The sequence below is a fragment of the Liolophura sinensis genome, chromosome 7, assembly GCF_032854445.1.
Source record: "Liolophura sinensis isolate JHLJ2023 chromosome 7, CUHK_Ljap_v2, whole genome shotgun sequence".
Lineage (NCBI taxonomy): Eukaryota > Metazoa > Mollusca > Polyplacophora > Chitonida > Chitonidae > Liolophura > Liolophura sinensis.
In genome coordinates this window covers 9496546-9524270 of record NC_088301.1, presented here as the reverse complement: position 1 = coordinate 9524270, position 27725 = coordinate 9496546, and the positions used below count along the sequence as shown (strand labels likewise).

General features: G+C 40.4%; 2 protein-coding genes across 2 annotated transcripts; both read right to left on the bottom strand.

Moving 5' to 3' along the window:
• Positions 1-8241: 8241 nt before the first annotated feature.
• Positions 8242-12537, bottom strand: LOC135471632 (toll-like receptor 3). Its single transcript, XM_064750929.1, has 2 exons — positions 12464-12537; positions 8242-10982 (listed from the first exon to the last, which is right to left on the bottom strand). The coding sequence occupies exon 2, from the start codon at positions 10955-10957 to the stop codon at positions 8273-8275; it is 2685 nt and encodes an 894-aa protein (XP_064606999.1). The 5' UTR covers positions 10958-10982; positions 12464-12537; the 3' UTR covers positions 8242-8272.
• Positions 12538-15802: 3265 nt separating this feature from the next.
• LOC135471091 (uncharacterized) lies at positions 15803-27390 on the bottom strand. Its single transcript, XM_064750140.1, has 15 exons — positions 27216-27390; positions 26006-26082; positions 24552-24624; positions 23902-24043; positions 21592-21729; positions 20770-20879; positions 20259-20354; positions 19945-20028; positions 19115-19170; positions 18813-18883; positions 18305-18410; positions 17779-17881; positions 17434-17513; positions 16693-16767; positions 15803-16352 (listed from the first exon to the last, which is right to left on the bottom strand). The coding sequence occupies exons 1-15, from the start codon at positions 27304-27306 to the stop codon at positions 16269-16271; spliced, it is 1386 nt and encodes a 461-aa protein (XP_064606210.1). The 5' UTR covers positions 27307-27390; the 3' UTR covers positions 15803-16268.
• Positions 27391-27725: the final 335 nt, after the last annotated feature.

The following is a 27725-nucleotide window of genomic DNA, read 5'->3' as shown; positions in this document are numbered from 1 at the left end:
TGATAGGTGCAAATAAAGGTGGAGTCTGACGCTGCGTGTTATTTGTGCGATGAGACCATCCCGTTCCTGATCAGTGGATACCCTTGCCGGGTGTGTACCCGCATCTTCCACAAGGATTGTCTGGAGCAGTACGATGGCTGTAGAGCCGGTGACCTGGACATGATGGAGAGAGCCCATTGTATCACAGGCTGGAGCTGCTACAGATGTGTGAGTATCAAAGTTTGGACAACGTCCAATCCCAATGGCCTTTTCCACGTCCCGTCTTCGAGACCTATTCCATGAAGCTATTTCTTACTGACATGCTACCCAAGGAAATTAGTTACCCCCACACGTATATGTATACATCCAGTCAGCTTATCGGCGTGCTTATAGAAGTTGTATGACTTCATAACTGGACCGCTTAGGTGGCCTAATATTTGAGTGTCTGCCTCGAAGTTGAGACACCCGGGATCAAACCAAGGATATACCAAAGGCTTCAAAAATGGTACTTACTGCCTCGCTTGTCGCTCAGCACGGAGAGGTTAGAGCAAGGAAACGGGACTGACTGGCTCGGTGGCAGTATAATGTGACTGGGTTGGGTGTGATGACTGGTGTCTTCAGCATGATACTTCAGTGGCGGCAGAACTTCGGCGGCATGGACTCGCTCTGCCGCAAGGGGACACAGTATACATACACACACCTAATGATACCCAGTCGTCATATGGCTGAAATAAATTGCTAAGCACGACGTTACACCCCAAACATTCATTCATTCATTCTTTGTAACCGGTCGAGGGAGAAATCACAACGTTCTTTGTAATACTACCCGAGTACAAGATTAGCAAAAGAAAAAAAAAAGCAGCTCCTTATATTTGACTGATGCCCAGCAATCCTCGGCCGATTTTATTAACAGTACCACTGGGTGTGGTCGGTAGTTTGATCGTGAACAGTGAATACGTTAGCGGTTTACTGACGATTAAAAATTGTTTTCCGGGAATCTGAAGGTTTTCCGGCTCACTTTGTTCTGCCTACTTAAAGCCCGGTCTAATATTACTCTTTTATTGTGGTTGTTGTCAGGGTGATCTGACGACACTTCTCACAAATGAAGAAACAAGAATTATGATTGAAGAGTTTGATAAGCGAGACATCAACGGAGGTAAGCTGTTCTTTGATATACTGTGTTATTTTATATGATATTCTCAATCAAAAATAAAAAAACAAGGAAGCATTTTGTTGCCTTTCACTTTTAGGTCTGTATATTAGTGCAAACAGTAAAAATCTTAGAAATTCTGGAAAAGGAATAAAATGCAATCATTGTGGTCGTTAAAAGGTACGTTGAGAATGACGTCCCGTAGACATTTGATCAAATAACAGATGATATGCGCACTGTAGAATGTGCATATGTGAATACTTGTAAATTGTAGCCGTACAGGCCTAAACGGTATCTATTACCTGACGTAAGTCATACATGTTTGTTGGGCACTGGGACAAATTTGCTGAAGTAGTTTACAACTAGTGTGTGTATCCTTGCTATACGATGGACAGCTACGCTGGAGTAGATTAGAAGTTATATGTGTAAAGTAGAGTGCAAGTAATATATTTGGCTTTGTTAGACGTCGAGGCAACTACACGCTGAGGCAAATGTGCTGAAATAGTGTACGAGTAGTGTGTGTATCGTTATTATAGACGACGAGGCAACTGTGCTGAAACAGTGTACGAGAAGTGTGTGTATCTTTGTTAGACGTGAAGGCAACTTTGCTGAAATAGTGTATAGGTCTAGTCTTACACAATATGAGTCTGTGTTCAATAGTTCTCACTAAGTCGTGTCTCCGGGTGTTTGATTCATATGCAAAAACTACCTACCTCTCAATAACGACGGCATGCACCCAGATGTGTCGTCCAGACCATTATAAATTTGTTACTTGGGGTCCAGAGCCAAGGCATCGATTCCAGTCAGCCTTTTCTTCTCTCATGGCGAAGCGCGGCTGTTTCAGGCCGATGTTTTGAAACAGCCAAGTCTGGGACTTTACGATGTGTGTGTCTCTTGTAGATGCTGTCATCAGTAAGGAGGAGTACCTGAAGTACAAGTCACGTGTGTACGAGGAAGAGGAACAGGAGCCCATACCTGAGCATGAGCTGAGGCGTCATCGGCTGATGTACCAACTGATGGACGCTGATAGGAACGGCGCGATCGACTGGTGGGAGTTCGTCAATCAGGAATGTACACGTGTGCTGGCAAAACGGAAAAAGGTATTACCGGGGATATGCCATTAAGTGTAAAATACTACCGCACAGAGAGTAAAACCAGAGTAATAATTGGTGTGATAATTGGCGAATAAGTAAACGTATCAGGGGTGAAATCCCATCTGTTGTCAATTTACCACTGTCAGGATTTCATTCGGACTGTTCATGTACATGTTTAAACAGTAGCAACACACACTCCTCCAGACATCATACCTTAGCCAGTAGCAACACACACGCCCTCAGACATCATAACTTAGACAGTAGCAACACACACGCCCTCAGACATCATAGCTTAGACAGTAGCAACACACACGCCCTCAGACATCATAGCTTAAACAGTAGCAGCACACACGCCCCCAGACATCATAGCTTAGACAGTAGCAACACACACGCCCCCAGACATCATAGCTTAGACAGTAGCAACACACACGCCCTCAGACATCATAGCTTAGACAGTAGCAACACATACGCCCTCAGACATCATAGCTTACACAGTAGCAACACACACGCCCTCAGACATCATAGCTTAGACAGTAGCAACACACACGCCCTCAGACATAATAGCTTAAACAGTAGCAACGCACACGCCCCCAGACATCATAGCTTAGACAGTAGCAACACACACGCCCCCAGACATCATAGCTTAAACAGTAGCAACACCCCCCCCCCCCCCCCAGGCATCATAGCTTAAACAGTAGCAACACACACGCCCCCAGACATCATAGCTTAAACAGTAGCAACACACACGCCCCCAGACATCATAGTTTAAACAGTAGCAAGATACACGCCATCAGACATCATACCTTAAACAGTAGCAACATACACGCCATCAGACATCATAGCTCAAACAGAATTGAGTGATAAACTGCAGTCTTGTTAGAAGCAATGTATTACACGTCACTGGTCTAGAATTATTCTTAATATACTCTCTTTGATCTTTGATGGTTTATGTTAAACGTTGTTCTAATCACGAGATTCATTTGTTTCGACGCCTGGATTCTCTCTAAATTTCTTCTCAAATATTTCCATCGATTTCTTTTACCCTAATTTTCTTTAATTGGGAGTAAATGCGAATGTGTGTCCCGAGACCTATGTTCATTCAACGTTTATTAAATTTTATATTGAGTATAATTTTGTCAAAATAAGGGTAAATGTGGTTGGAGTGCCTGGAATATCTAATTAGTCTGCTTCGTAATTGTTTTAAATTCCGCTGAAACTGGAGCTACAGTCTGACGATAATGTTAAAAATGTTAAAAAAATATTAAAGTCGCCGCTTTGGATGTCTGAGCATTTCGATCACAGGGCAACTAAGAGACATATTTGTGATTAACAACGTCTTACAAACCGGCAAGGAACACGATTTGACGATAAAGTTCACGCGCCAATAAATTTACGCGCCTAGAACATTCTCTATGTCTTTAGGCAAGTTTGAATGATACTGATTAGTACTCTTTTGCATGACTATTTCTTATTTTATATGCTTCTGAAGTTCTCTGCTGGTTGAACATTGTCCCTCAACATTGTCCCAGTTAGGATTTTATAACACTCTTTATAAAGTTGAGTTCTTCAAGCATCTTTAGAACCTCGCCTGCCTTGTGTTACCTGGTGTCTGGTGGTTAAAAGCTTTCCAATACACCAATGCAATCCATTTAGCTGTTCAAAACGATGTTGTAAGAGGCAATCTGTTTGTATTATTGGTTTTCAATAATATATTTATATTAAGTTCAGGAAAACGTTTGAGCACATTATACAAGCCATGCTGTGTGGGGTGAGCCGATGGGATTTCCCCATAGCCTCCTGTGCATGTTGTTTTTATCCTGATCTTGTAAAATGTTCAGTTACACGACTATCCTCTTTAGGATATCCTCAAGGAAGGCGAGACGTTGTTAATCATACATACACTATCGTATTTCCGATCCAGGTCCAAGCTATAAAGAGTCCGCGCATCTACAAAAGATGCCTGGAATACGCAGAATCGCAAAAAAGCATAAATGTGTCGCGACGCGTAAGTTGTGTAATGGTGATGATGGTTTCTTGTCATCTTTCCAAGATGGTGACCTAGTGTTTGAATAAATGTGGTTGAAATTGCAGCCTTCCGATGTGACTGAAATAATAGTGTGTTCTTCTAACAAGGCCAGCAAGGACCAGGTGTAATCCTATTGGTCATGGTAGGCAGAATACCTTACAAGTTTCTATCTTGATACTTATTTGCATGTCGTTCAGCCCATTGCCAGTTTTTGTGCACACAAACCAGTATACAATCTTCCGTGCCAAACAAGCTATATTTATGCATTATTCAGTGTAATTATACATCAGCAGTGAATCGTTCTTTTGACAGGAAGACCTAGCACAGCTACTAACAGATAAGGAAACGTTGCGTTTGAAAGAGCAGTTTGAAGCCATGGACGACAATGAAGATGGAGTAATCGAGTTCGAGGCCAGAAAGACGTATAGGGGGTGGCTCACATCGTTTGGAGGGGATGTCAGAAGGTCTCTGTACATGTGTCTGTACTTCCTAGACAACTTCAGATACTTTTATTCACACTTTTCATCGAGTTTGTTTCACGACTTTGATGGGGCTTATTGGCGGCAGAAGCCCGGCCGGTACTCCTCCCTTCGGCATGTTTTGCAGAGAAAAAATCTTATATGCATAACAGTAGCAGTAATAGCCAGAACAGCAGTTCGTAGTTTCAATGTAATTTTTAATGTGGAGTTTTTAACGACCTGAAAGTTTTGATGCATTTTGAAACAGAGTAACGCGACAAACTACACATTTAACGCTCGCGTTCTTCTGCATGATACCCTTTTTTATTAACGAGCTCTCCCTCCGGCGGTACGTGCGAAGGTCTGCCAGAATCCTGCGGATGGTCGTGGGTTTCCGTCGGGTTCTGCCCGGTTTTGTCCGATTATGGTGGCCGTCGTCATATATGTGAAAAATTCTTGAAAAATAAATAAATAAATAAAAAAATAAATAAATAAAATGATTTACGACAATTGAGGGATTAAGTTTACTCGGTCTGAACTTGCGTCTTTTCGCATCACTGACAAGTGTTAAGTGCTTCTTTTCACGTGAATGCTTCCTAATTTTTACATGGCGCTTTCTTAGTTCTTAATGGGTAGTTTGCATTTGTGTTTGTGAACGACCACTGTTCAGGAAATTGGTCTTGAAATTGTTTAACCTCTGTGGAGTGCCTATTATGGTTGACGATGGGTATTCGGATGTCTGTTATGACGGCTGTATTGATCACACGAGGAGAGTTTCGAGTTCGAACTTTTTTGTAGTTGAAGGCAAAAACAGTTCTCTTGGATCATGTGACTTGTAAAGAATGTTAGACAAACTTTGTAGACATCAAATTACCGATCACTTGTCTCACCGTGTTCCAGAGACACAAAAAGCAGCTCTTTCCTTTAGAAACTTCCCAAGTTCATAAACGTTCAGCTCCTATTTTCTCCATATTTTGTCTACTCTAAATAGCTTTTTGGGAAACCGTGTTATAGTAAATGTGATCCCGCAATAGTTGCCTAACATTTTGACAGATCACATGATACAGTAGGACTTTTATTTACCCCTTTAGCGATAGAAGAGTTCGAACTGTAAACTCCCCTGTTAAAATGTATTAACCCCACCTTACATATTGCAGTTCTGCTGTATTTGCGGCCCCAGAGGATCTGGCCTCTCACGTGGAGGAAGGTTCAAGGTTCTTCAGCAGAGCTGATGTCAACAAGTCTGGGTAAGAACTGCTCTCTAACCCTTTATGTTTAGCGCGAAGGTAGACTAGATTTGTCCTCTTCTTCTTGTGGAATATGTGCTCTTTCTAAGCAATTTGGGCTTTTTCGCTTACAAAAGCTCTTCTAAGCCATCTGAAACCATCTGAAAGAGGCGGAAGATATTCCAGAAGACCCACAGAAGATTATACACGTAACCATGGAGACGCAGTTGTCACAGTATTGTTCACCATAGCCCGATAACAACTCAGTGTAACCTTTGCCGAAGGATCCTCAAGTCGTAATGGCCATCTTGATGAGTTTCAGGCATGGGTTCTGAGGGTGCTTAAAATTATATAATCGAAGTATTCAAACCACACCTCAGGCGGTCAACCGACGAAAGAAAATAGGCCTACAAAGTCAGGTTCCCAAAGGAAAGTTTCAGTAATAAAATTAACATCACGATCTCTGAAAATTATAATTCTAGCGGAAGATAGTTACCCAGTGTGCAATAAAGTTAAGTCAGACTTATCATTCCAATGTATCATTCGAATGCAAAGTTAATGACCCTTTAGTTTGGACTAACATTTATACCGGGCTTAAGTCCTAATACATTTTTCAACAACTTGGCCCAGAAACATTATTAAGCTCGGCGTTGATCACCAGTCAGATATTATATAACTCTATATACATTCTATGAACGCAGTACTTTGGGAAGTCCATTGTTATCCAGTTTAACTGCTATAGAAACTAAATAGGTCTATCATTATGATTACACATGTCTTTTTTATCTTTTCTTTCAGGACTTTGAGCTGGGAGGAGTTTAAAAACGAGCAGGCTTTGTATGTCCTGTCCAACCGTCCGAACATTCGTATGCCATCGAGGGACTGGAATGGACTGACTCAGGATCAGATTCTTATAAGGCACAGAGAACTATGTAACCATGGAAGTGAGATACTTCAGACGATATGCTGCTACAACAACAATCCCATCTTTCTCCTGCTGAATAAAGCATCTTTTCCTCAAAATCGGTTACAATTTCCTGGGCGATGGCATCCGATGTTTAAGCTCATTTAACCATTGGTCTTTGCGATGTATTTGTAATGCGTTACCAATGTATCCGTAAAACGTCATGACAGTGGTAGGAATGAAGAAAAGACTTGTTCCGCTCAAGGCCTCATGGCAAGCGATATGCAGACGCTTCACAAAAGCGTGTACAACTGAACATATTACCTTTCATAAATGGTCATTATTTGACTTAAGCTCTTCAAGAATTTGCATGAGCACTTTTTGGGTTGAATGGAAAATTCGAACGGCTGGGATCCGAAGGCGATGTGATCCTAATCGACATTGTCAGTGTTATATTCAGTTAATCAATACAAATGACCACGTTTTACGGAAAGAATATTTATTACTTTCTAACCCTATAAATACATTGTATCTACCGTATTTTTTTTTGTAATAAAACTTTAGCTTACAAAGCCTTTTTTTTAGTTCTCTAAAATAGCTTTTGTAAGAATATCCTATATGAATACCGTTCCCTATCACACCCAATAAACACAATTCTGTACATGCATGTCAGTATTGCAAATAATGGGTTATACAAAGAAATCCACCACTTCACACAGGCAAAAAAGCCTTGAAGATAAAAACTTGCTGAGAATCTTGCTTGTGTAGTCACTATGAACGCTTTAAAGAGATATCCTTAACGCATGCGGCTACAAAGGGCATCGACAAAGGAATAAAGTTTAACTTTGTTTAAGTTGACTTTTAAAGCAGTTAAAACATATTGGCAAACAGATGGCTGATAAAAGAAACAACGCTAAATCTACAAGCCTTCCACAAAATGAACAGGCATAGGTTTTTCTCAGTTCTATTGAATATCGGATTACGAAGTACGTTAGCTTTAGTGTTTCACCTTTTTCTTATTGGTGATAAAATAAGATATTTGCTGGTATTTCAGGGTCAAATATAACTCACCCAAGGTTGTCTGCGAAAAAACAATGATGACCTTTCGCGAAAAAAACAATGATGACCTCATTTTTTTTATCAAACATACAGTTCGATGTTACTTTCAGATAACTTTCTTCCTTTGACCCATGCATTTTTGGCCCGGTATCACCAGGCCAGGAGAGTCAGTGTACTTTGCGGTGTAAAACCATCATTGTTGTGTGTATAAATCCTCTCCTCGATCAGTTCTTCAATGGGCTGGCTGCAAAGACGGGTCTTAAATTGTAATGTACACAACCATATTGGTTTACGTGGACATTAATCATTAATTAATGACAACAGATACAAGCAAAACAACAGATATACCAGATGTCAAATAATCATTGCTGAGTGTCTAAATCCTCTCCTCGATCAGTGCTTCAATACGCTGGCTGCGAAGACGGGCCTTAAATCGTAATGTAGACAACCATATTTTTTTACGTTGACAATACACGGCTATAACAACAGCTACAAGCAAAACAACAGATATGCCAGATGCCACGCCAACAACAATCGCGGTGGTGTAACTCAGTCGATGACGTAGTAAATTCGAGCAGGTATCCTGTCTAAAATCGGACACCAGTTTTCCATACTCTCCGCTTGGTGTCGCACAGATATAGGATTCTGGGTAATCGACTAGAGTGACATGCGTAGTGTTAATCCAGCTCATGAACTCCTTGGAGCGACAAGAGCACTCGATGGGATTTTTGGCTAAATTCAGATATTCGATGTTGCTGTCCCGCAACATATCCAGTACGTCTGTGGAAATTTTGGAGATTTTGTTTCCGCGTAAATACAACGCGCTAAGGTGCGTCTGTCTGGTGAAGAAGCTGGGAACTATTTCGGTTATTCTGTTGTTACATGCACTTAGAACTTGCAGGCCGGGTTTGTCGCCGAGTAATCCAGTCGGCAAATCAGTTAGACCGGTGCTGTCCAGAGACAGGATGTGGAGCTCCTCCAGGGGCTTTAGAAGGGTTTCCGTCATGGTGGGACTGAGGCCGCTCAAGTTGTTCCCGGACAGGTCTAGAACCTGCAGTCTGGTTACGTTGTGGAACATGTGGCCTACATCGGCGGCAGAAAAGACATAACGGTTCTTATCGAACCTTAAGTGCGTCAGAGCACTCAAGGTGAACACATAAGGTTCCACTGCCTGAATGCGGTTTGAGCCGAGATTTAAATAACAAAGAGACAGCAAGCCTTTGAAAGAATTATTGCTTAAAGCCTTTAGCAAGTTATTTGAAAGGTCAAGATGTCTCAATTGACTTAAGGTCACAAACAGATTTCCATCAGAGGGTACGGATGACAGCTTATTATTGGCTAACGACAACGTGGTTAAATGAATAATTCCTTTCAAATGAGCGAACATGTTTGACGGGAGTTCTCTCAACTCCATGTTCTCAAGATGAAGACTTGTAATATTTTTGTCCTGCAAACTGCTCAAGCCTTGCCTTATGACTTCCGGTGTGACCAGCGTGCCAGACAGACTGAGGCTTTTCAAGGAGAACTGACTAAACGTATCATTGGACTGTGCGATGATTGTGCTGTTCGTTATACTGAAATCAGTGATGGCATTGTCCGTAAGGTTATTCAAGATCGCTTGGTTTAGAACATGGAAGTGCAATGAATGGAAAACAACTTTCGTCACTGATGAGGGTGGCCGTGGAATGTAGGCTAAACCAGTGCCACTGCAGGTTAGAGTTGTTGGGTCACACTGGCATGGGTAGCAAGGGCCTCTCTTCCGAAATCCTCCCTCCCCTCTCTCTTCAGGGTTCTGGCACCCCTGTTTGTTAAAGGTGACTTGGTCGAGCGGCGTCTGGAAGAGCTCAAACGGACTTGAGCATCTGTAAAGATTCGGATACCCAACAGGTTTTTGCTGAATTTGGTTAAGCCACTGGAGAAAATGTCTGTTTTGACAGGTACAGGAGAATGGGTTGTTGGCCAGATTTAAATGGACTGTATGAGTCCTGTTCACCACGGAATACAGTTTATCAAGACTTACCGTTTGAATTTTATTTTTGTTCAAGTAAAGTGCCTCCAAATTATTCAGCCTTCGGAATGTCTCAGGTTGCCAAGATTTTAACTGGTTTCCCTCCAGATAGATCTCCTTCAGCATCTTCAAGCCACGAAATATGCCAGAAGGTAGAAAAGTCAAACCGGTGTGACCCAATTTCAAAACTGTTACCAGTGTTAAATTCCTGAACAAAAGAACCAGATTTCGGGGATTTACACCTTTAAGATCGTTTCCAGAGATATTGAGTACCTTGAGCTTACTCAGGTGACTGAACAGCTTACTCGTATCTTCTAGAGAGGAAAACTTGAAGTGGTTCTCGGCGATGCTTAGCGTGACCAGAGAAGGAATCCTAAAGGCGGACGGCTCCAACCGTCGGATTTTGTTCAAGTCCAGGAACAAGTGTTGCAAAGCTACGAGTTCAGCGAAGGTGTTGTCTTCAACAGCGCCGATTTGGTTCTCGGAAAGGACAAGAGCCTGTAAGCTCGGGACTTCCTGAAAGATGTCAGCATGATCAGAAAACTGGAGGGTCCGGATCGAGTTTCCTCGGAGTGATATTAGAAAGATTCTGGATGTCTTGAGCCCGTCGAAAACGTGGCACGGAAGTGGAGCGATATCCATGTCGTCTAGGTAAATCTCATTTATCTCTGTGCTACTCAGACTATAAAACGCCAGGCGTAAATTTTCGGGGATGATAGTCGTTCTGTTCAGCCGTAACTTTTTCAGATGCCTTAGCCCCGAAAATAAAGTCATAGGTTTTATTGCCCCCAGATTACACCCTATAAAGGTCAGCTCGGAGATGTTAGCTCTAGTTAAATTATTTAGGCTTGGGTGTTTGAAGGTACCAAAATCGACGTCACGAAGGACGAGAGTTTTCATGCCGGGTGGTGGTGGCACTAAGTACGGCATGCTCAAACATTCCATTGTTCCACTTGTTAAGTTACATGCACAGGGGGCACAGACATGGGAACTTTCGTTAGCCACAACGAAGAAAAGCACGAGGGTAGTGATAATCCTCCAACTGTAATACATCGTACTCTCGTTTCCTCCCAAATACCTGTAAACAAACAAAAGGATTGATAAAGTACAGGAAATAGTGATTAGCGAAGAGCATGTCGGTACCAGTGCAGAATGCTTGGAGTTGTTTTTGGAAATTGGTCTTGCGATAATTTACTCGGAACGCCCAGTTTTGTTGACGATTGGTAAACGAATGCCTAATTCCATGCTTATTGATGAATACATTGTGAATTATTCCTCACCTAATATTCCTCTTTACTTTGCCGCTTTGCATCACCAGCACAACTACCCATACACAGTGGCATGTTACATAAGAAAATGTAAACCACTTAGACCCTTGGCCTACTTCTTTTTGTTCCTCATTGTCTATACAGCAATCTGAATTCGCTGTGTGCAGAAAGTTAACATGGAGGCATGGAATACACCTTGGCACCACGCTCTTCGACTTCAGTCAGATTTAGTCTTAGCTTACGGTATTACTTAAGATCTGGACTTTAATAACGCCAATTTTCAGTTTTAGACCGAAGTCAGAGTTTGTCTTAACTTGTTGTAAAGACTTGAAGTTGAACACCAATTTTCAGAATTGTGATGAAAGTTTCCTTAAACCTATAAAGTTTCTACTTCTGTTAGATGTTAGATTTATGTGTACAGTGTTAGGCTAGAACAAGGTTAGGTACAATGTTAGGTTAGAACGCTGGTCTGGATTTCCCCAAATGGTGCAGCGCGGATTTTGTGTCCAGTGATTCATCACTCATACTCATTAAAGAAAGTTTAAAATCTAAACATTTGGAATCATGGAGCCAATATTAGCCAGTCAGAGTACATGTAAGTCAAAATGATCACAGCCCTTCTTGAGAAACAACCACATTTAATATTAGCAATCTTTATTTAGATAAATAGTGTCAAAACTTCTGAGGTGTCTGATGAGAAAATGCTATAGGAGCCCACTGACAAGGTTTAGTCGTCATTTAATAAGTCAATGCCTGTATGGAGACTGACTGATGTTCTGGTGTTTATGTCATACTTAACAATTTTTCAGTCATATAACGACGAGGAGTCACTTGGTGTGTTTACATGTACTGACAAGGCGAATCCATGCCGCCAAATTGCTGCCGCCACTGAGGTTTCATGCCGAAGACACCAGACATGACAACAGTCACATTATACTGACGCCACACTAACCCTTTTACTTACTCTAACGTCTTAGTGCCAAATAAGGCGGCAAGAAGTACCATTTTTAAAGGCCTTTGGTCTGGCCCAACCGGGGTTTCATTCCAGGTCTCCCAACTTCAAGGCGGACGCTCTAACCATTACGCCACCGAAGCGGTTCAACACCAAAAAAAAAAAAAAAAAAAAAAAAGGGAGATGCGATGAGCTCAGATGCGATGAGCTCAGATTACCTCCAGAGTTAACCCTGTACCATGCCTTATAAGTGAATTAACTCATATTTCTCATAAATAAACGAATAAGTGAATAGGTCTCAACAAAATGTTTGAGCATAGTACTGTCCATGTAACTCACCTGTGTATAATAGAGACCGTTTGTTTTACCGACTGATAGGGTCAGCAGCTCATGTGGACCACAGCTAAGTTTACCAAGGCTGATGTTCAGAAAGATTGACATCGAAGCCACCTTGCTTATGGCTATATGTCTCTTTTCTGGATCACATCCACGCAGCAATAGCGGAATTTAATCAATGAATAAAAAAAGTAAAAAGAAAAAGAACAAGAAAAGCAAATAAGGAATAAGACTTCGCCTGACGAGTTTTTTTTTACCGGGAGAGTAACTGGATATTTTTATGGTTAAATTTGTCCAAAATCTGGGTTTATAATTTTAAGTTTATGTATGTATGGATTATGTATGCTTGGGGATTAAGGTAGTTTAATATTGTGTGATTGGAAAGCTATGCTTTCATTCCTGATTTCTTCAAATTTAAATTCGCTTTGCTAATTATTTCGATCACATCGCGTTCTCTTGTAACAGGTCGACCCGAACTCGGACACATTAATTAGTGCTTATATACCAGCTGAACATCATTTTATGTCTCGGACAGATTCCTAGAATAAGATACATTTATTTGCAGAAATAATACCTGATTATTTAAATCGCGAATTTTTATCCCCATTCATTTGTTACAATGTGCACAATGTAAACACTGTCCTCTTTGCATTAGAATAAACATAATTTATTAATTTATTTGATTGGTGTCTCTATACTCAAGATTATTTCACTTATATCGTGGCGGCTAGCATTATGGTGGAAGGAAACCGGACATACCCCGGGGGAAACCAAGACCATCCGCGGGTTGCTGGATACCTTCCCAGCCGAAGTGGAAGCCATCATGAGCTGGACTTGAACTCACAAATACACATATGGCCTACTCACACGTATTTATGTACATTGGTTTTAACATCCATATATTACGGTAGTGGTTCCAGTATATCTGTCTCGTTTCCTATTATATTAATTGTTATCAGGCATGGTGTAGTGCAGCTTCAATGGAGCAAAGACACCAGGCACGACACTCCACCCAGTCTTAGAAAACTAACACCGGGTTAAGCCGGACAGTACCAAGACACCAAGCATAACACTCTAACCAGTCATAGAAGACTAACTCACTGATGCCTAGAGATGCCTAGAAGTGTTACGTGTACGTTTTCACTGAAAAATCTGTTTTGATATTCACTACATGAGTGATTGAACAGATAACTGAATATATGCTACAAGTGGTGGTATTTATTTATTTATTTGATTGGTGTTTTACGCCGTACTCAAGAATATTTCACTTATACGACGGCGGCCAACATTATGGTGGGTGGAAACCGGGCACAGCCCGGGGGAAACCCACGACCATCCGCAGGTTGCTGGCAGACCTTCCCACTTACGGCCGGAGAGGAAGCCAGCATGAGCTGGACTTGAACTCACAGCGACCGCATTGGTGAGAGGCTCCTGGGTAATTACGCTGCGCTAGCGCGCTAACCAACTGAGCCATGGAGGCCCCCAAGTGGTGGTACTAAGATTACGCGTTTATAATGCATGATCATGCCGACGTTGCCCGGACATTGCTGCGCTCTTATAACGGATAGTTATTTTCCGTCAAGTAAAAAACAGGGATTTTTGTTGTGAGAATAACTTTCCGCGTGACACAACCCAGGTGGATCAGCGCTATCTTTTCTTGTGTGACTCCCTATCACATTTGTAGCTAACATTTCACCAGAGCCAAGTTACGGAGATATTAACGTGGAGAAAATTAGCGGTACATCTAGGGTACTATGTCACACTGTCCCTTCTTATCAAACTAGTGCATCCTACACAAAAGCACAGACTATGTAGCTATATAGGTTTTATGTCTGGACGGCATTTAACCTCCACAATATCTCTATATTTCCTAAGATGACTTGTATTGCTAGCTGCAATCCGCACGCTTTTTGTAGGCAATGCACTTACCTAATCATAGACAGCGTTTTTTCTCAGTTTTTTTTTCTGCCCCTTTTTTGGGATACTAAAGCAATGTCTTTCTCATGATACGATATATACATGGCACGATGACACAATGGATTGATACACTCAAAAAAATTAATCTGCTAATTTTAACAAGTCTGTTATCTGTGTGATGCTAGAATGTATTCTGTTATTATAACATAATACTGTGTCATATTCAACATAATATCCTGTTAGTCTAATAGAATAGTCATGTTGAATTAATGAATTGATATGATAATGTGTGTTATATTTAACAGAATAGTCTGTTGCAATATGGCAGAATACATTCTAGCATTACTCAGACAACAGCCTTTCTGTGAAAATTAACTGTGATTAATTTCTTGAGTATAACTCAATTTATATGTTTATAGATCACCTATAGGGCATCATATAATCGTATCAATCTGTTGCAATGAACATCACATGGTCGGCCTATACAATCGCAGCTGTCTATCTGCACAGGCTTAAGTTATATATCTAACCGCACGTGCACATATACAGATATGCTTCATACAGAACTAGGTGCATACATCTTTGTGTCACTGCTTGTCTGACATCGCTTCCGCCAGATGTTCTTTTTTGTGCAGGCTTTAACTATATCAACAAGCACACATGCACGGAGCTATAATGAAATTCTTCTGGAGGAGTCTGGACGATTTACATAAGAGTCAAGCTATACCAAATTAGAGCCACAATATTTGATGCTGTTTTACCCCGTGTTTGTCCCATTAACTCGTTCTTTTAGTCATGTTTTATACACGAAAAACGTCATTCTAGCAGATTAGGTGGGCTGAAGTAAATGCCGAGATCCTGATGCCAAGCAAATGTGTAACTTTCGGACAAAAACTTATATGGGAGTCCGGATTGAAACGCGCAACCACATCAGCAAGGGGTTAATTAAAACGCTTTTGATGTCGCGGGCCGACGTCATCAATTCATGGCAATACATACATACGTCACCTTACACGTAGCAGAGGTCTCTGGGGTATGCATAGCGGTTAACCTGCTAGCACAAAACAATGACCGATAAGTCTCGCCGGGAGTTCAAGCCCATCTCATGCCGGCTTCCTCTCCGGGTCGAACGTGGGAAGGTCTTCTTTCCTCTTGCCATAACGCTGGCTGTCGTTGTATAAGGGAAACATGCTTGAGTACTGCATGAAAACACCAATCACATGAATAAATACATTTAGCCTATATGTATATACCATCTCTGCAGGGATTCAGGTGGACGATATTTGTTAAATATTCTTTGGTATGAACATAGACAAGGTCACAGCAATTAAATACTCGAGTAAGTTAAAAGTTCACACAAGTGGAAAGTAGGCCCTGTTAAATAAACATAATGAGGTCATTTCAAGGGAGGAGAACATGTGCACATTGGTTTCTCATTTTATTATATCAGTATTTGAATATCACAATGAAAAGTCCCCTACGCTGTAGAGTCAAGCATAAAGTAGGTGGACTTCGATTGGACTGGATGAGAACATGTATGTTATCTGGTCAATGTAAAGTGCATGTATCCCGGTCATACAGGGACTTGTCTTTCATCTTGTTTTTCAACTGATCCAATGGGTCTGCTTCACCCATTATCACCGTGTTTGTTTTCCGCGAAGGTCACAATTCTAGGGCGAACATACATTTGGAGTCAATACCAACGGAAAGCAGTTATAATCATACATAAATAATTGGCATCCCAAACCTGGACAAAGAAAATCACGGTTAACAAATAGTTTCATGAATTATGATAGTCTCAATTACTTCTTCAGCCATGTTCATCATTTTAGTATCGACGATTGGAACAAGATTAACTTTCTGTTTAGTAAAACAGCTGTTTCCTGATTGTTCACACGTAATAGTTAAGGACAGACTCATAGTGTTCCTGTTGGCCAGATTCGGCCACTGGGTTACCGTTCTTCTTGATAAACTCCTGTAAACAGAAACAGGTGTGTCATCGTCAGACATGAAATGCGTAAAACTTGAAAGTTTAAACTGCTAATAAACAATTCTGAGTAAAATTTAACAATGGTTTGAATGCTTATGTAATATGCACCGAATAACATTGGTACACATGTTGTGAAAAGTATGAAAGGAATTTATTTGATTGTGGTCCGTGCATGCCACACATTTCTGGATTCACTTCGTTATTAAATAATGACATGTACACAGCGAAATACAAATGGCGAAAATAAATCAGGGGAAAGGACACGCTGTATATGGCTGGAATGCAGATAAATCTGCTGGACACCGAGTAGAGTTCTCTTACATACCTCCAGTTCCTCAAAGGTTGCAGTTCCCTCGTCAATTTTCTTGCCAATTCCACTCTCATAGCTGGAGTAACGCGCCTGTAATTAGCAATATAGTAACAGTTATAACGCCGTACTCAAGAATGTTTCACCTCTACGACGGCGGCCAGCATTATGGTGAAAGAAAACTTGGCAGAACCCTGAGGAAGCCCACGTCCATCATGAGCTGGATATGAACTCACAGCAACCGCACTGGTGGGAGGCTCCTTGGTCTTTACGCCGCGCTGGCGTACTATCCCCTGCGGTCACGGAGGCAACCCAGAACGATTTAACTGCGTGCGTGGTATACAGAACGAATTAACCTGTGTGCGTGGTATACAGAAAGATCAAGATTGCGTCCTTGGTATACAAAACGAATTAGCCTGCGTATGTGCAATACAGAACGATTTAGTTTGCGTGCGTGGTATACAGAACAAATTAGCATGTGTGGTATGCAGAACGATTTAGTTTGCGTGCGTGGTATACAGAAAGATTTAGCCTGTGCGCGTGGTGTACAGAACGATTTATCCTGCGTGCATGGTATACAGTACGGTTCTTGGGCTCTGTCCCAGTTCAGGCATCGCCAGCTCTAAACATACCAGAGCGAAATTATCACCAGCGATAGCTTTGCAACCTATCGACTATATTGCAATATGTTGTGCTATTTAGCGGGTTGTTTAGGTGTTCGAAAACAAAAAGATTTCATATAAATTGTTCTCTTTTTACCTTGACGTATTTTTCCAGAACACCTTCTTCCAAAATCTTCGCAGCGGCCTTTAAACCTCTGGCAAAGGAATCCATGGCACCTTAAATGGAAACAGATAACATCCCACATAATCTGCATGGCATATTAGCAACATAATAGGACATGTCGCATACATGTAGCCAACATATGTTTAGGTAATGCTATAAGAAGGGTTATGGCCTGTAGATGGTCGTGGGTATCCACCGCGCTCTGCCCGGTTTCCTCCCATACTGGGCGCCGTCGTATATGTGAAATATTTTGAGTACGGCGTAAAACAACAATCAAATAACCAACTAACTAAATAAATACATAAAAAACACCCTTACCGATATGGGATATGAACATGTCCCTCAGGTCAGTGGACTCCCGTCGGACTTTACAGTCAAAATTCAGTCCACCAGGGGCAATGCCACCTTGTTCCAGAACTGTCTATAATATGACAAGAGTCGCAGAGAATCATCATTGCTTAATTTCCTTCAGATGAAACTGTCTTTCGTTTTTTCGGCCATCCATACATAAAACTAGCGGCAAATCTTTATTGACTGTATATTGCGAAGTCAATATTAACAGTTTGGGTAGATTACAAATCGCCTACATATTTGTCTACATACATGTTTGTAAAATATTTGGCACGTCGTTTCTCCTAGCTCCTCCTGTATCTCTTCTTCTTATTATCTAGTTTAATTTCGTTTATTTCATTGAAAGTAAAGACTGTTTTAAGATTGGCATAAACTTCAAATATATACAAAAGAAAAACAAGGCAATCAAAAGATATAACTCACTGATATACATGTACAAGAAACTATATTACATGCAAACTATTTAACAGAAGTGTTGCCATGGAGCTGTTACCTTCATGACCAGCGTGCAGTTCTTGATGTCCATTGGGAACTGGTCTGTGTCCCAGCCCAGGTCAGGGGATCCCGTGTTGGAGTCGATGGATCCTAACATACCAAACCTGAAAGAAAAGAATTCTCCCATTTATGTGTGAGAATAATCCGATTTTACGACGAGATGGCACGTAAAAAACATTAATTCATTGCAATTATGTGGGTGTGGGACATAGTGATTGTCTCATTAATGCATGAGCAAAGGTAGTAAATGGAACAGTATTGGTGAACATTTCAGTGCAGATATGGCCTTTGTGGAACAAAAGAGTTTAACTATACTTAACTTGAAAAGAATTATATTTTCCCCTTCATCTTTCTGGCATATACTAAACTAAGAAAAGAGTTTTGAAAGGGTGGGGGTGGGGTATCTACAGTGACGATAACTGCACATCAAATAAAGCATTCACATTCCAACGAGCAACATGGCTACATGTGAATTGTAGTTTTGCTACATGTACATGTGTACATACGCGGACGACATGACCACATCGTGCTCGTAGGAATGGCCAGCCAGGGTCGTGTGGTTAGGCTCCACATTGATCTGTAATAGAAATCGTCGACATTTTTATATACCATCATTAGGCCCGCAAAAGTTTCAGTAAAGTAGACTTTCATATTTTAATGTGTTTTACGCCGTGATTTTGAATATTTCAAGGCTGTCTGTGCTTAAACTATACAGGCAAACTCACCGATTATCGATTGAGGGTAATTGCTAGTAGTAAAAGAACAAACATATGAAGTTTTACCGGCATTCGTATATTGCTCAGCCCACCTTAAAATCCTTGTCAAGCCCAAAATGCTTCAGGAATCCAATTACTGTCATGGCATCTAAAAGAAATAAAAAAAACAAAAACAAATTAAAACCGACACAACATGTCAAAGAAATTCTTTTATCATCAATAGCTTAATAATTCCAATGATCCCTTTGAGGAAGCCTAAGCCTATGTCACTTTGTGAATTATAACTTCCCACTATGAGTTGTGGTCTCGCCAATCATGATTGTAGCAATGTTTGAGTGAAGGCAATTAACCGTGCTGGGATTCAAAAATCCACTCGATATACTACACTAACTGAGAGCTTTTTGCAATCGTATTGGATTGGATTCAATCGCTACCATTAACGTAAAACAAGTCATTTCAGTGTCTTACCACGACCATATTACCGTTCTTGCACTGCGTATGAAATGTCCATTCCAGTCTTATGCTGGACAAGTAACATGAAGGTCATTTCGGTTTTTTTTAGCATATTGTGCAGATGTTTAATTGACAATATTAAGGTAGTTGTGATGCAAAAGCATGGATTTGTGCTTGTTAAATACAACACTTGTACTGCAGTGTGAATGAAAAGAACAATGATCAATTTGATTCGTTATCGTGGTTATGCTGATGTTTGAAAGGCAATCTCCTCGTTAATTTGATTCGTTACCGTAATCGCACTGGTATATAATTTGCAACACAACAATCATACCACAGTCTGAATGGTATAATCATGATCAATTTGATTTCTTACCGTAGTTATGCTAAAGTTTGAAAGGCAGTCTCAGGGTTAATTTGATTCTCTAGATATATAACTGGTAACAACGATGTCTTTTTAGTTCCTTACCGTAATCATACTGGTGTTTTGTTGGCTCTTTAGGCTTAGGTTCAATCAGCAGTTGACCTGTAAAGCCGATCTTCTTTTTGTATGCTGAAAGACAAAATGATTAAGAACCCTAACATATGCACATCAGTCAAATATTAAGTTTTCTTAAAACATATCAGCGTCAGTTGGATTGATTCCATATTTTGTAAGCGGATTCCAAATAGAAGGAACTATATTCATATGTCTTAGGCCGATATAACCTGAACAGAAGATGAAAAATTTTAAAGAGAAGCAGATGAATGAGGTTCAGCAGAAGAATATGTGACGTCACTCACCCACAGCCATTTTGAAGAAGTTAGCCAAATGCGTCAGCTCAGAAAGTACCTTTGTGTTGAGGAGGGTATGATAGCCCTCACGGCCTCCCCAAAATACTGAGACAACAAGAAACATTTCTATGTATTAGGAATCATATTCAAATTAATTGATCAGTAACTACGTATTTACTCTTTAATCTCCGATTACGACGTTAATCCCTCGGCACTCACTAACTCAATCTCCGATGGCTTTTAAAGATCAATAAATGGAAATAAAAAAGGCAAGAAAGTTTCGGCAAATTTGATTAAAACGTTTCCTTGAGTTTGACTGGAAATATACTTTTATTGTTAGATACCTTTGACTGAATACTAATTTCATCATCTTTGTCACATCACCTGGACAAAAAAATGCTATATTCAAAGAGAAACATGGTCAACAGAAAAGCTATTAGCGGTAAAAGGCAAGATTTCAGAATTATGTAGAGCCTCACATAGAACTATGCACTAAACACAACACCACTGAAAGGCTTACCGAAGTTTACGGCTCCGAGTTTCTTAGCAATTTCCAGGCCTTTTTTCACCTGGGCCGCCGCATAGGCAAATATGTGGGCACTTGGGTTTGAAGCGGCACCGTTCATATACCTGAGGTTAAAATAATTCAAGCTTTTGTCCTTTTTAGGTTATGTTGGCTTTGTGTATATTAAGAAGAATGTGAACGTCTCCAAAAACTAGGGTGTCAAGCTTATTCGATCAAACGCCTTGACAACACAACATTTTGAGTATTTCTATACCAGTGACGTCTAATAAATAGCAATTAGCATCACTGCATTTTTTTCATTATATCATGCGGTCGTCAATGGTCTGGTTTTACTTTCCATGTTGTACACCTTTAATTATATTATATTCACTTTAACTTTCAAGACTTACAATGAGCTTGTAAGTTTTGTAAGTCATTAAGGACAGAGCGTCCAGAAACTCTGGCGCTCTGCTTCATGATTGTGTCTAATTCTGCTTAATGGGCATCCATCATGTTAAATTAGATCGCCACGATGGAGAGATGAACAGTTGTAACCAAACCGCAACTGAAATGCATGGTACACGATTTAAACTCGCTTATTCGCCATGAACATTCCTCAGCCTCCATATCCATGGTATGTTGGTTGAGAAGGACCCTGGCTTCATTTCCTCGTTATGCTGAATACAGCAGAAGGTTGAAGCTATATGCGACAGAACCATGGAGCAATGCGATGGAGTGATGGGACAATGGAGATAGGCGATGGAGTAATGGAGCAACAAAATATTAAACTGGAGTGATGCAAAAAGCGATATACTGGAAGTTTGTTGCTGTAATTACCTTGGGTGAGCAAAAAGGTTACATGTCGCCCACAGCAATTTGACCCCGGTTTTCGTTTGCAGCTCTTGTGCCAAGTCCACGATGACATCAAGGTTTTTGTTCGATTCCTCAAGTGTAGCGCCCTCTGGTGCCACATCTCTGTAGAAAAAAACACACAGTAAAAATTGGAAAGGCACCTGAACGCTTCAAAAGATTCCGTGGACGAACTGAAGAAAGAACTACAATCATATGTATAGATGATTAGAACCACTGAGTTTAACCCTGTGCTCATTCTTTTTTCTTTGATAACATAGTAACCCGTCAATCATACAGGTCAATATCGCAACAGACATTGAGAAGAATATAGGCCTACCACGGACGTCAGACGACGATTGTCACCTCTGGTATGACTTAATTAGTGAGGGACTGCAATAACAACTCTAGACTTTTCATCACAAAGGATATCAGTAAAGCACATTTATAATTTGCTTATAGTTTGGTAAAGATAAGGTTCAGCTATTCCCCGACTTTACTGATATATTTACATTGCTTTTTGCAGATGACACAGCACTTTTTTTATCTCTCCCAAAGCATTGCAACAACAACTGGACACACTGATTATTGTCAGAAATGGAGTTTCTTTGTTAATTCAGATAAATCAAAAGTTGGTGTAGCCCGGACAGGTGGCAGGTTGGGTAAGACTGAAAAATGGCGGTTTGGGACCAGATGGAAGTCGTACCATCATATGAATATCTAGGGGTGACATTCACTTCTTCCTTAAGTCAGGGTAAATCTGTAGAACCGTGGTACCTTGGTGACATGTCATAGGCAATATTTTTTGAATTGTTTGATGCCAAAATATTGCCTATACTTAGGTACGGCTCCGGGTTATGGGAATCCCAAGGGTATGAGGTGCTAGAAATAGTTCAATATTGAGGGTGTACGCAATTTTTACATACATGCAAAAGCACCCCCAGCCTGATGACTCTTCGCGAATGTGGCCGATTTCCTCTGGTTTGTAATGCCTCAGTAAATATGTTAAATTCTGGTTAAGAGTTGTGAGCTATACTGAAGACAGACACCCAAAGAAGGCTTACATTCTGCTTCATTTGGATTCGCAAGGGAAGCTTAATTGGGCTACCTATGTTTAGGGAATGTTGTCCCGCCTGTGGTTTGGATATGTGTGGGGTGACTCAGGGAATTGGAGATGTTAGGTCTTTTCTTGAACGATTACATGATACTTACAGACAGGAATGGTCTGCATCACTCAGCTCGAGCAGCAGAAATGACCGCTACTGTGATTACAAAGTCGAAAAAACATATCTAACAGATCACACGTTAGCCATGTATAAAAAAAACATTTTGCCAACTTCCGTGCGGGCACAGCGGGCCTTGAAATAGACTCTGGGAGGTTTCGAAATACCTGCCGGAGTCAAGATGTTGTCGTATGTGTTTCTCTGGTTTGGTTGAAGATCAATTTGATACACTTTTTGTATGCCCTTACTATGAGAGCCTGTGTGCGAATGTGCTACCGCAGAAATTTGTTATTAGTAGAAATTTAAATCGTTTCGATATGCTCATGTCCAGTAAAAATGTAACGGTTTTGAAAGCTCTTCTTATGTTCATTCATACAACCCTTAAAAATGCGACATACATTGTTACAGGATTTACTGGTATATATAATACAAAATGCATGTGCAAATGATCGGAATGATCGAAAATGTATGTTGAACTGAATTCAGACCTATTACATACTGAATAAATTGAATTTAGAACAATACTTATAATGGAGACACTTAATACACACAGGACGTGATTAAACATCCACACAAGGTGTAAGTATGGTATAATTATAATTATAATTATAATGCAGAGCCTTTATTCACGCGGGATGTCAATATAATATTTTGTGTATGTATGCTTGTAATTCAGAACCTTCAATCACTGGTACATGTATGCTTGTAATGTAGAACCCTCAACCACAGGTACATGTAATGTCTGTAATGTAGAACCCTCAACCACAGTTACATGTATGTTTGTAATGTAGAACCCTCAACCACAGGTACATGTATGCTTGTAATGTAGAACCTTCAACCACAGGTACATGTATGTTTGTAATGGAGAACCCTCAACCACAGGTACATGTATGTTTTTAATGGAGAACCTTCAATCACTGGTACATGTATGCTTGTAATGTAGAACCTTCAACCAGAGGTACATGTATGCTTGTAATGGAGAACCTTCAACCACTGGTACATGTATGCTTGTAATGGAGACCATTCAATCAAAGGTATTATAAAGTGAGAGGGAATGTCAGTATTATGTACTCACCGGTCATGGAAGGCCCAGTACTTCACACCGAGTTTGGTGAAGAATTCAAATGCCGCTCTCAATCGTCTCTTGGCGTTCTCTATAGTATTGCTCCCGTCGTCCCACGGTCTGATCAGTGTGGGAAAGCCGAACGGGTCTGCACCTGAACATAGAGCAGGGCTGGAGAGTTTACAAAAAAATATACTTTTATTCATTCACTTGATTGGCGTTTAATGAAGTATAGCCTTAAGCCATCATAGATCATTCATTCATTCGTGATCAAGAAGCCGTATATATGTGTATATATGCGGTTATGTTTATGAGTGAAAGAAATGTTAATGTTCGTGTAGGTAAAGCCGAACTGCCAACTTCATACAAGACCACACAAGACGCAACTTACTGCCACCAAGCCCCTGAGATAAATGAAGAGAGCACAGTTTTGATAAAATCATTACAATCCATTTAGCAATATAAAATGCAAATGATTTGTATACATGACAATAATTTGTATACTCCACAATGATTTGTATGCACGAGAACGTTTTCAATACACCACAATGATATGTATGTATCAGAATGATTTGCATACCCCAGAATTATTTGAATACACCACAATGATTTGTTTATACCACAATGATTTGTATACGTCACAATGATTTGTATACACCTACCTGTGCCTCTAAAAGTATGCCAGAAGCAGACGGAAAAGCGCAGCCACTCTTCCATCGTACGGCCTTTCACCACCTGGCCAAAATTCAAAACAGTCTCTATTCATACGCTCTCTTAAAGTCTTAATTCAAAATTACTGACTTTGATTGATTCGTTCATTAATAAATTTTTAAAAAGGCTAGTTTATCCAGTATGGTGAATGCAATAATTTAGTTCGTAAACCAATGATGTTGAAATGAATGCAATCAGCCAACCATTGATGATGACTTCAATCACTTAGTGTGTCAACGAGTGAATCCAATCATTCAGTCATTCAGCCAGTGATGTTGAATTTAATCAATGAGTCAACCAGGGATGATGACTTGAGCCATTCTGTTACTCAGTCAATAATGATGAATGCCATCAGTCAGTCAGTCAACCAGTGATGATGAGTGCACTCATTGAATCCATCAATCAATGATGATGAATTCAATCATTCAGTCAATCAGCGGTGATGAATTCAATCAGCCAGTCAGTTAACCAGTGATGATGAATTCAACCATTTAGTCCGTAAAGCAATGATGATGAATTCAATCATTTAGTCAGTTGACCCAGAAGCCTCTCACCAATGTGGTCGCTGTGAGTTCAACCCCAACTCATGTTGGCTTCCTCTCCAGCCGTGGGAAGGTCTGCCAGCAACCTACGGATGGTCGTGGGTTTCCCCCGGGCTCTGCCTGGTTTCCTCCCACCATAATGCTGGCCGCCGTCGCATTAGTGAAATATTCTTGAGTACGGTGTAAAACACCAATCAAATAAATAAATAAATTTATTCAGTCAACCAGTGATGCATGGATGCATTCAGTCTGTCAACCAATCGTGATGAGTGCAGTCATTCAGTCATTCGACCAGTGATGATGAATTCAATCCATCAGTCAGTCATTCAGTAATGATGAATGCAATCATTCAGTCTGTCAGTCACTGATGATGAATTCAATCATCCAGTTAATCAAACGGTTGACGATGAATGCAGTTCATCAGTTAGTCAACCAGTTACGACGGATGTAATTATGCAATCAATCAGTGTGGATGATTACAAAAGTACGCACAACCTCAGAAATGCCGAAAATGACGGTTTTAAAAGTCATGTAAATTAATTTTTCCAAATATAAATTGGGGGTATGGGACTTAAGACGTGGTTTCTTATCTAATCTAATTACTCCACCAGCTTACTGTACTGTTACAGTAGATTAAGGTGAATGTATTTAATATTGAATGTAGACACTGCGTAGACAAGCTAAATAGAACGTTATACATGTATGTCTCAAATATGGCATTAGATAACGAGAGTACTAAATGGATTTTAAAACATGACCGTGTGGTGCAAATTTTAGTTAATATTAAACATTATTTTTTTGTTTATCAGTTTACTAGGAATTGCTGTTTCATTTGCCGGTGGTCACAAGAGCCGATGGCATACCTGTGATGCACTGTAATGCTTGTAACACATTGTTTCGTCTGGTTTTGAGTCGGGCTTGTACTCGATTCTGCTAATACCTGGGGAAATAAAGAATATCGTAGAAAGAAACAAATACATATGACATCGCTTTTGCAGATCAGTTGGATCGGTCTGGTAGATGGTAAATTTCACACTCAAGAATTTGTTTTACTTATACAATGGCGGGTTTAATAAGCAAGTTTCCGTTACTGATGACATTTTACTTGTCGATATCTTAATTAATCTCACCCATGGGAATAAATAGGTGGAGAGGATGCCATACAAAAATTGTAAGAATTAAGAAAAATGTTTTTGGTTTTGTGTCCTTAAATGAGAACAACTTATGATTACCTCGAATGACCATCACAAGTATTTCCGTATAAAAGAAAACAGGTGCGATAATCAAATTAAAACAAAACTATTCTATCTTATTCTGATCCACGGTGATGTCAGACTACAGTCACCAGCTAAACATGTTTGGATGAGCTTTTTAGCTCGATTACAGGCCACACTGTGTCTAGGTTGTTTATTTATTTCTTTATTTGGTTGGTGTTTTACGCCGTATCGGTACTGTAGAATATGCCACTTATGCGGCGGCGGTCAGCATCATTGTGGGAGGGAACCGGATAGAGCCCGGGGGAACGCTGTATCTAGGTATCTGTATCTGTGTCACAATGTTACTGGAGCCATTCCTGTTATCAGCGCGATGACAGCTGAGTTCATATAATATAGTCCACAGTTACGACGAATGGATGGGTAGGCCCTAAGTAAAACAATGTAGAGACAGACGAATTGTTTCTATATTGATGTGGTTTCATAGGCAGATCAAATTATCTCCCTTTACGGTAACTCACCATCGTGCTCGTCAGAAACTGTCGTGTGTTTCAATAAATCATGCAACACTATACTTCACCGAGGATCATTTTGAACTTAATTTCCACCTCCGGGAGTACACACATTTAACTGAAGGCACGCTATAGGTGCAGTATCAACAAAAAAATGGGTACTTTTGTATACTAAAGGTCAGTGCTCAGGATTTAGTTTACTTTATGGACGTGGTGGGCGGTGCTCGAAATTTTCATACTATTCGTCCAATCACATCTCTCGTGATATCGAGGACAATAACTAACAACAGTTATACCAACTCTAACGGCTTCGAAGACAGGTGTAAAGCCCTTAAACGTCAGCCTACCCTGAAAAAACTCGGCATCTGCTGAATTAAAGCGAGTATAGTCCTTGCTCCCTGCCCCGGTCTCGCTAGAAGTCGGTGCGAACGACGACATGGCTGCTGGTGTTCTTCACGCAGAGCACCGTGAATTTGAATTGAATTCTCTGTCTTCCTGCCTGAACCGTGTGCGTTCCCAAGCGGAGTCTAGCACCAAAAGACCGAGTCTGCAGGCCGTCTATAACTCCCCAAAGCTATCATGACCGTTATCTCCGACCTGAAAAATTGTTTTCTAGGTCACCTAAACTGTAGAGATAATGTTACTACAAAGTAGGGTACTTGTGTTCGCACATTTCACCGCTGCTTCGATACAAGAATATATATATATATATATATATATATATATATATATATATATATATATATATATATATATATATATATATATATATATATATATCCGGGGCTCAGCTGGTTAGCGCGATAGCACAGCGTAATGACCCAGGAGTCTCTCACCAATGCGGTCGCTGTGAGTTC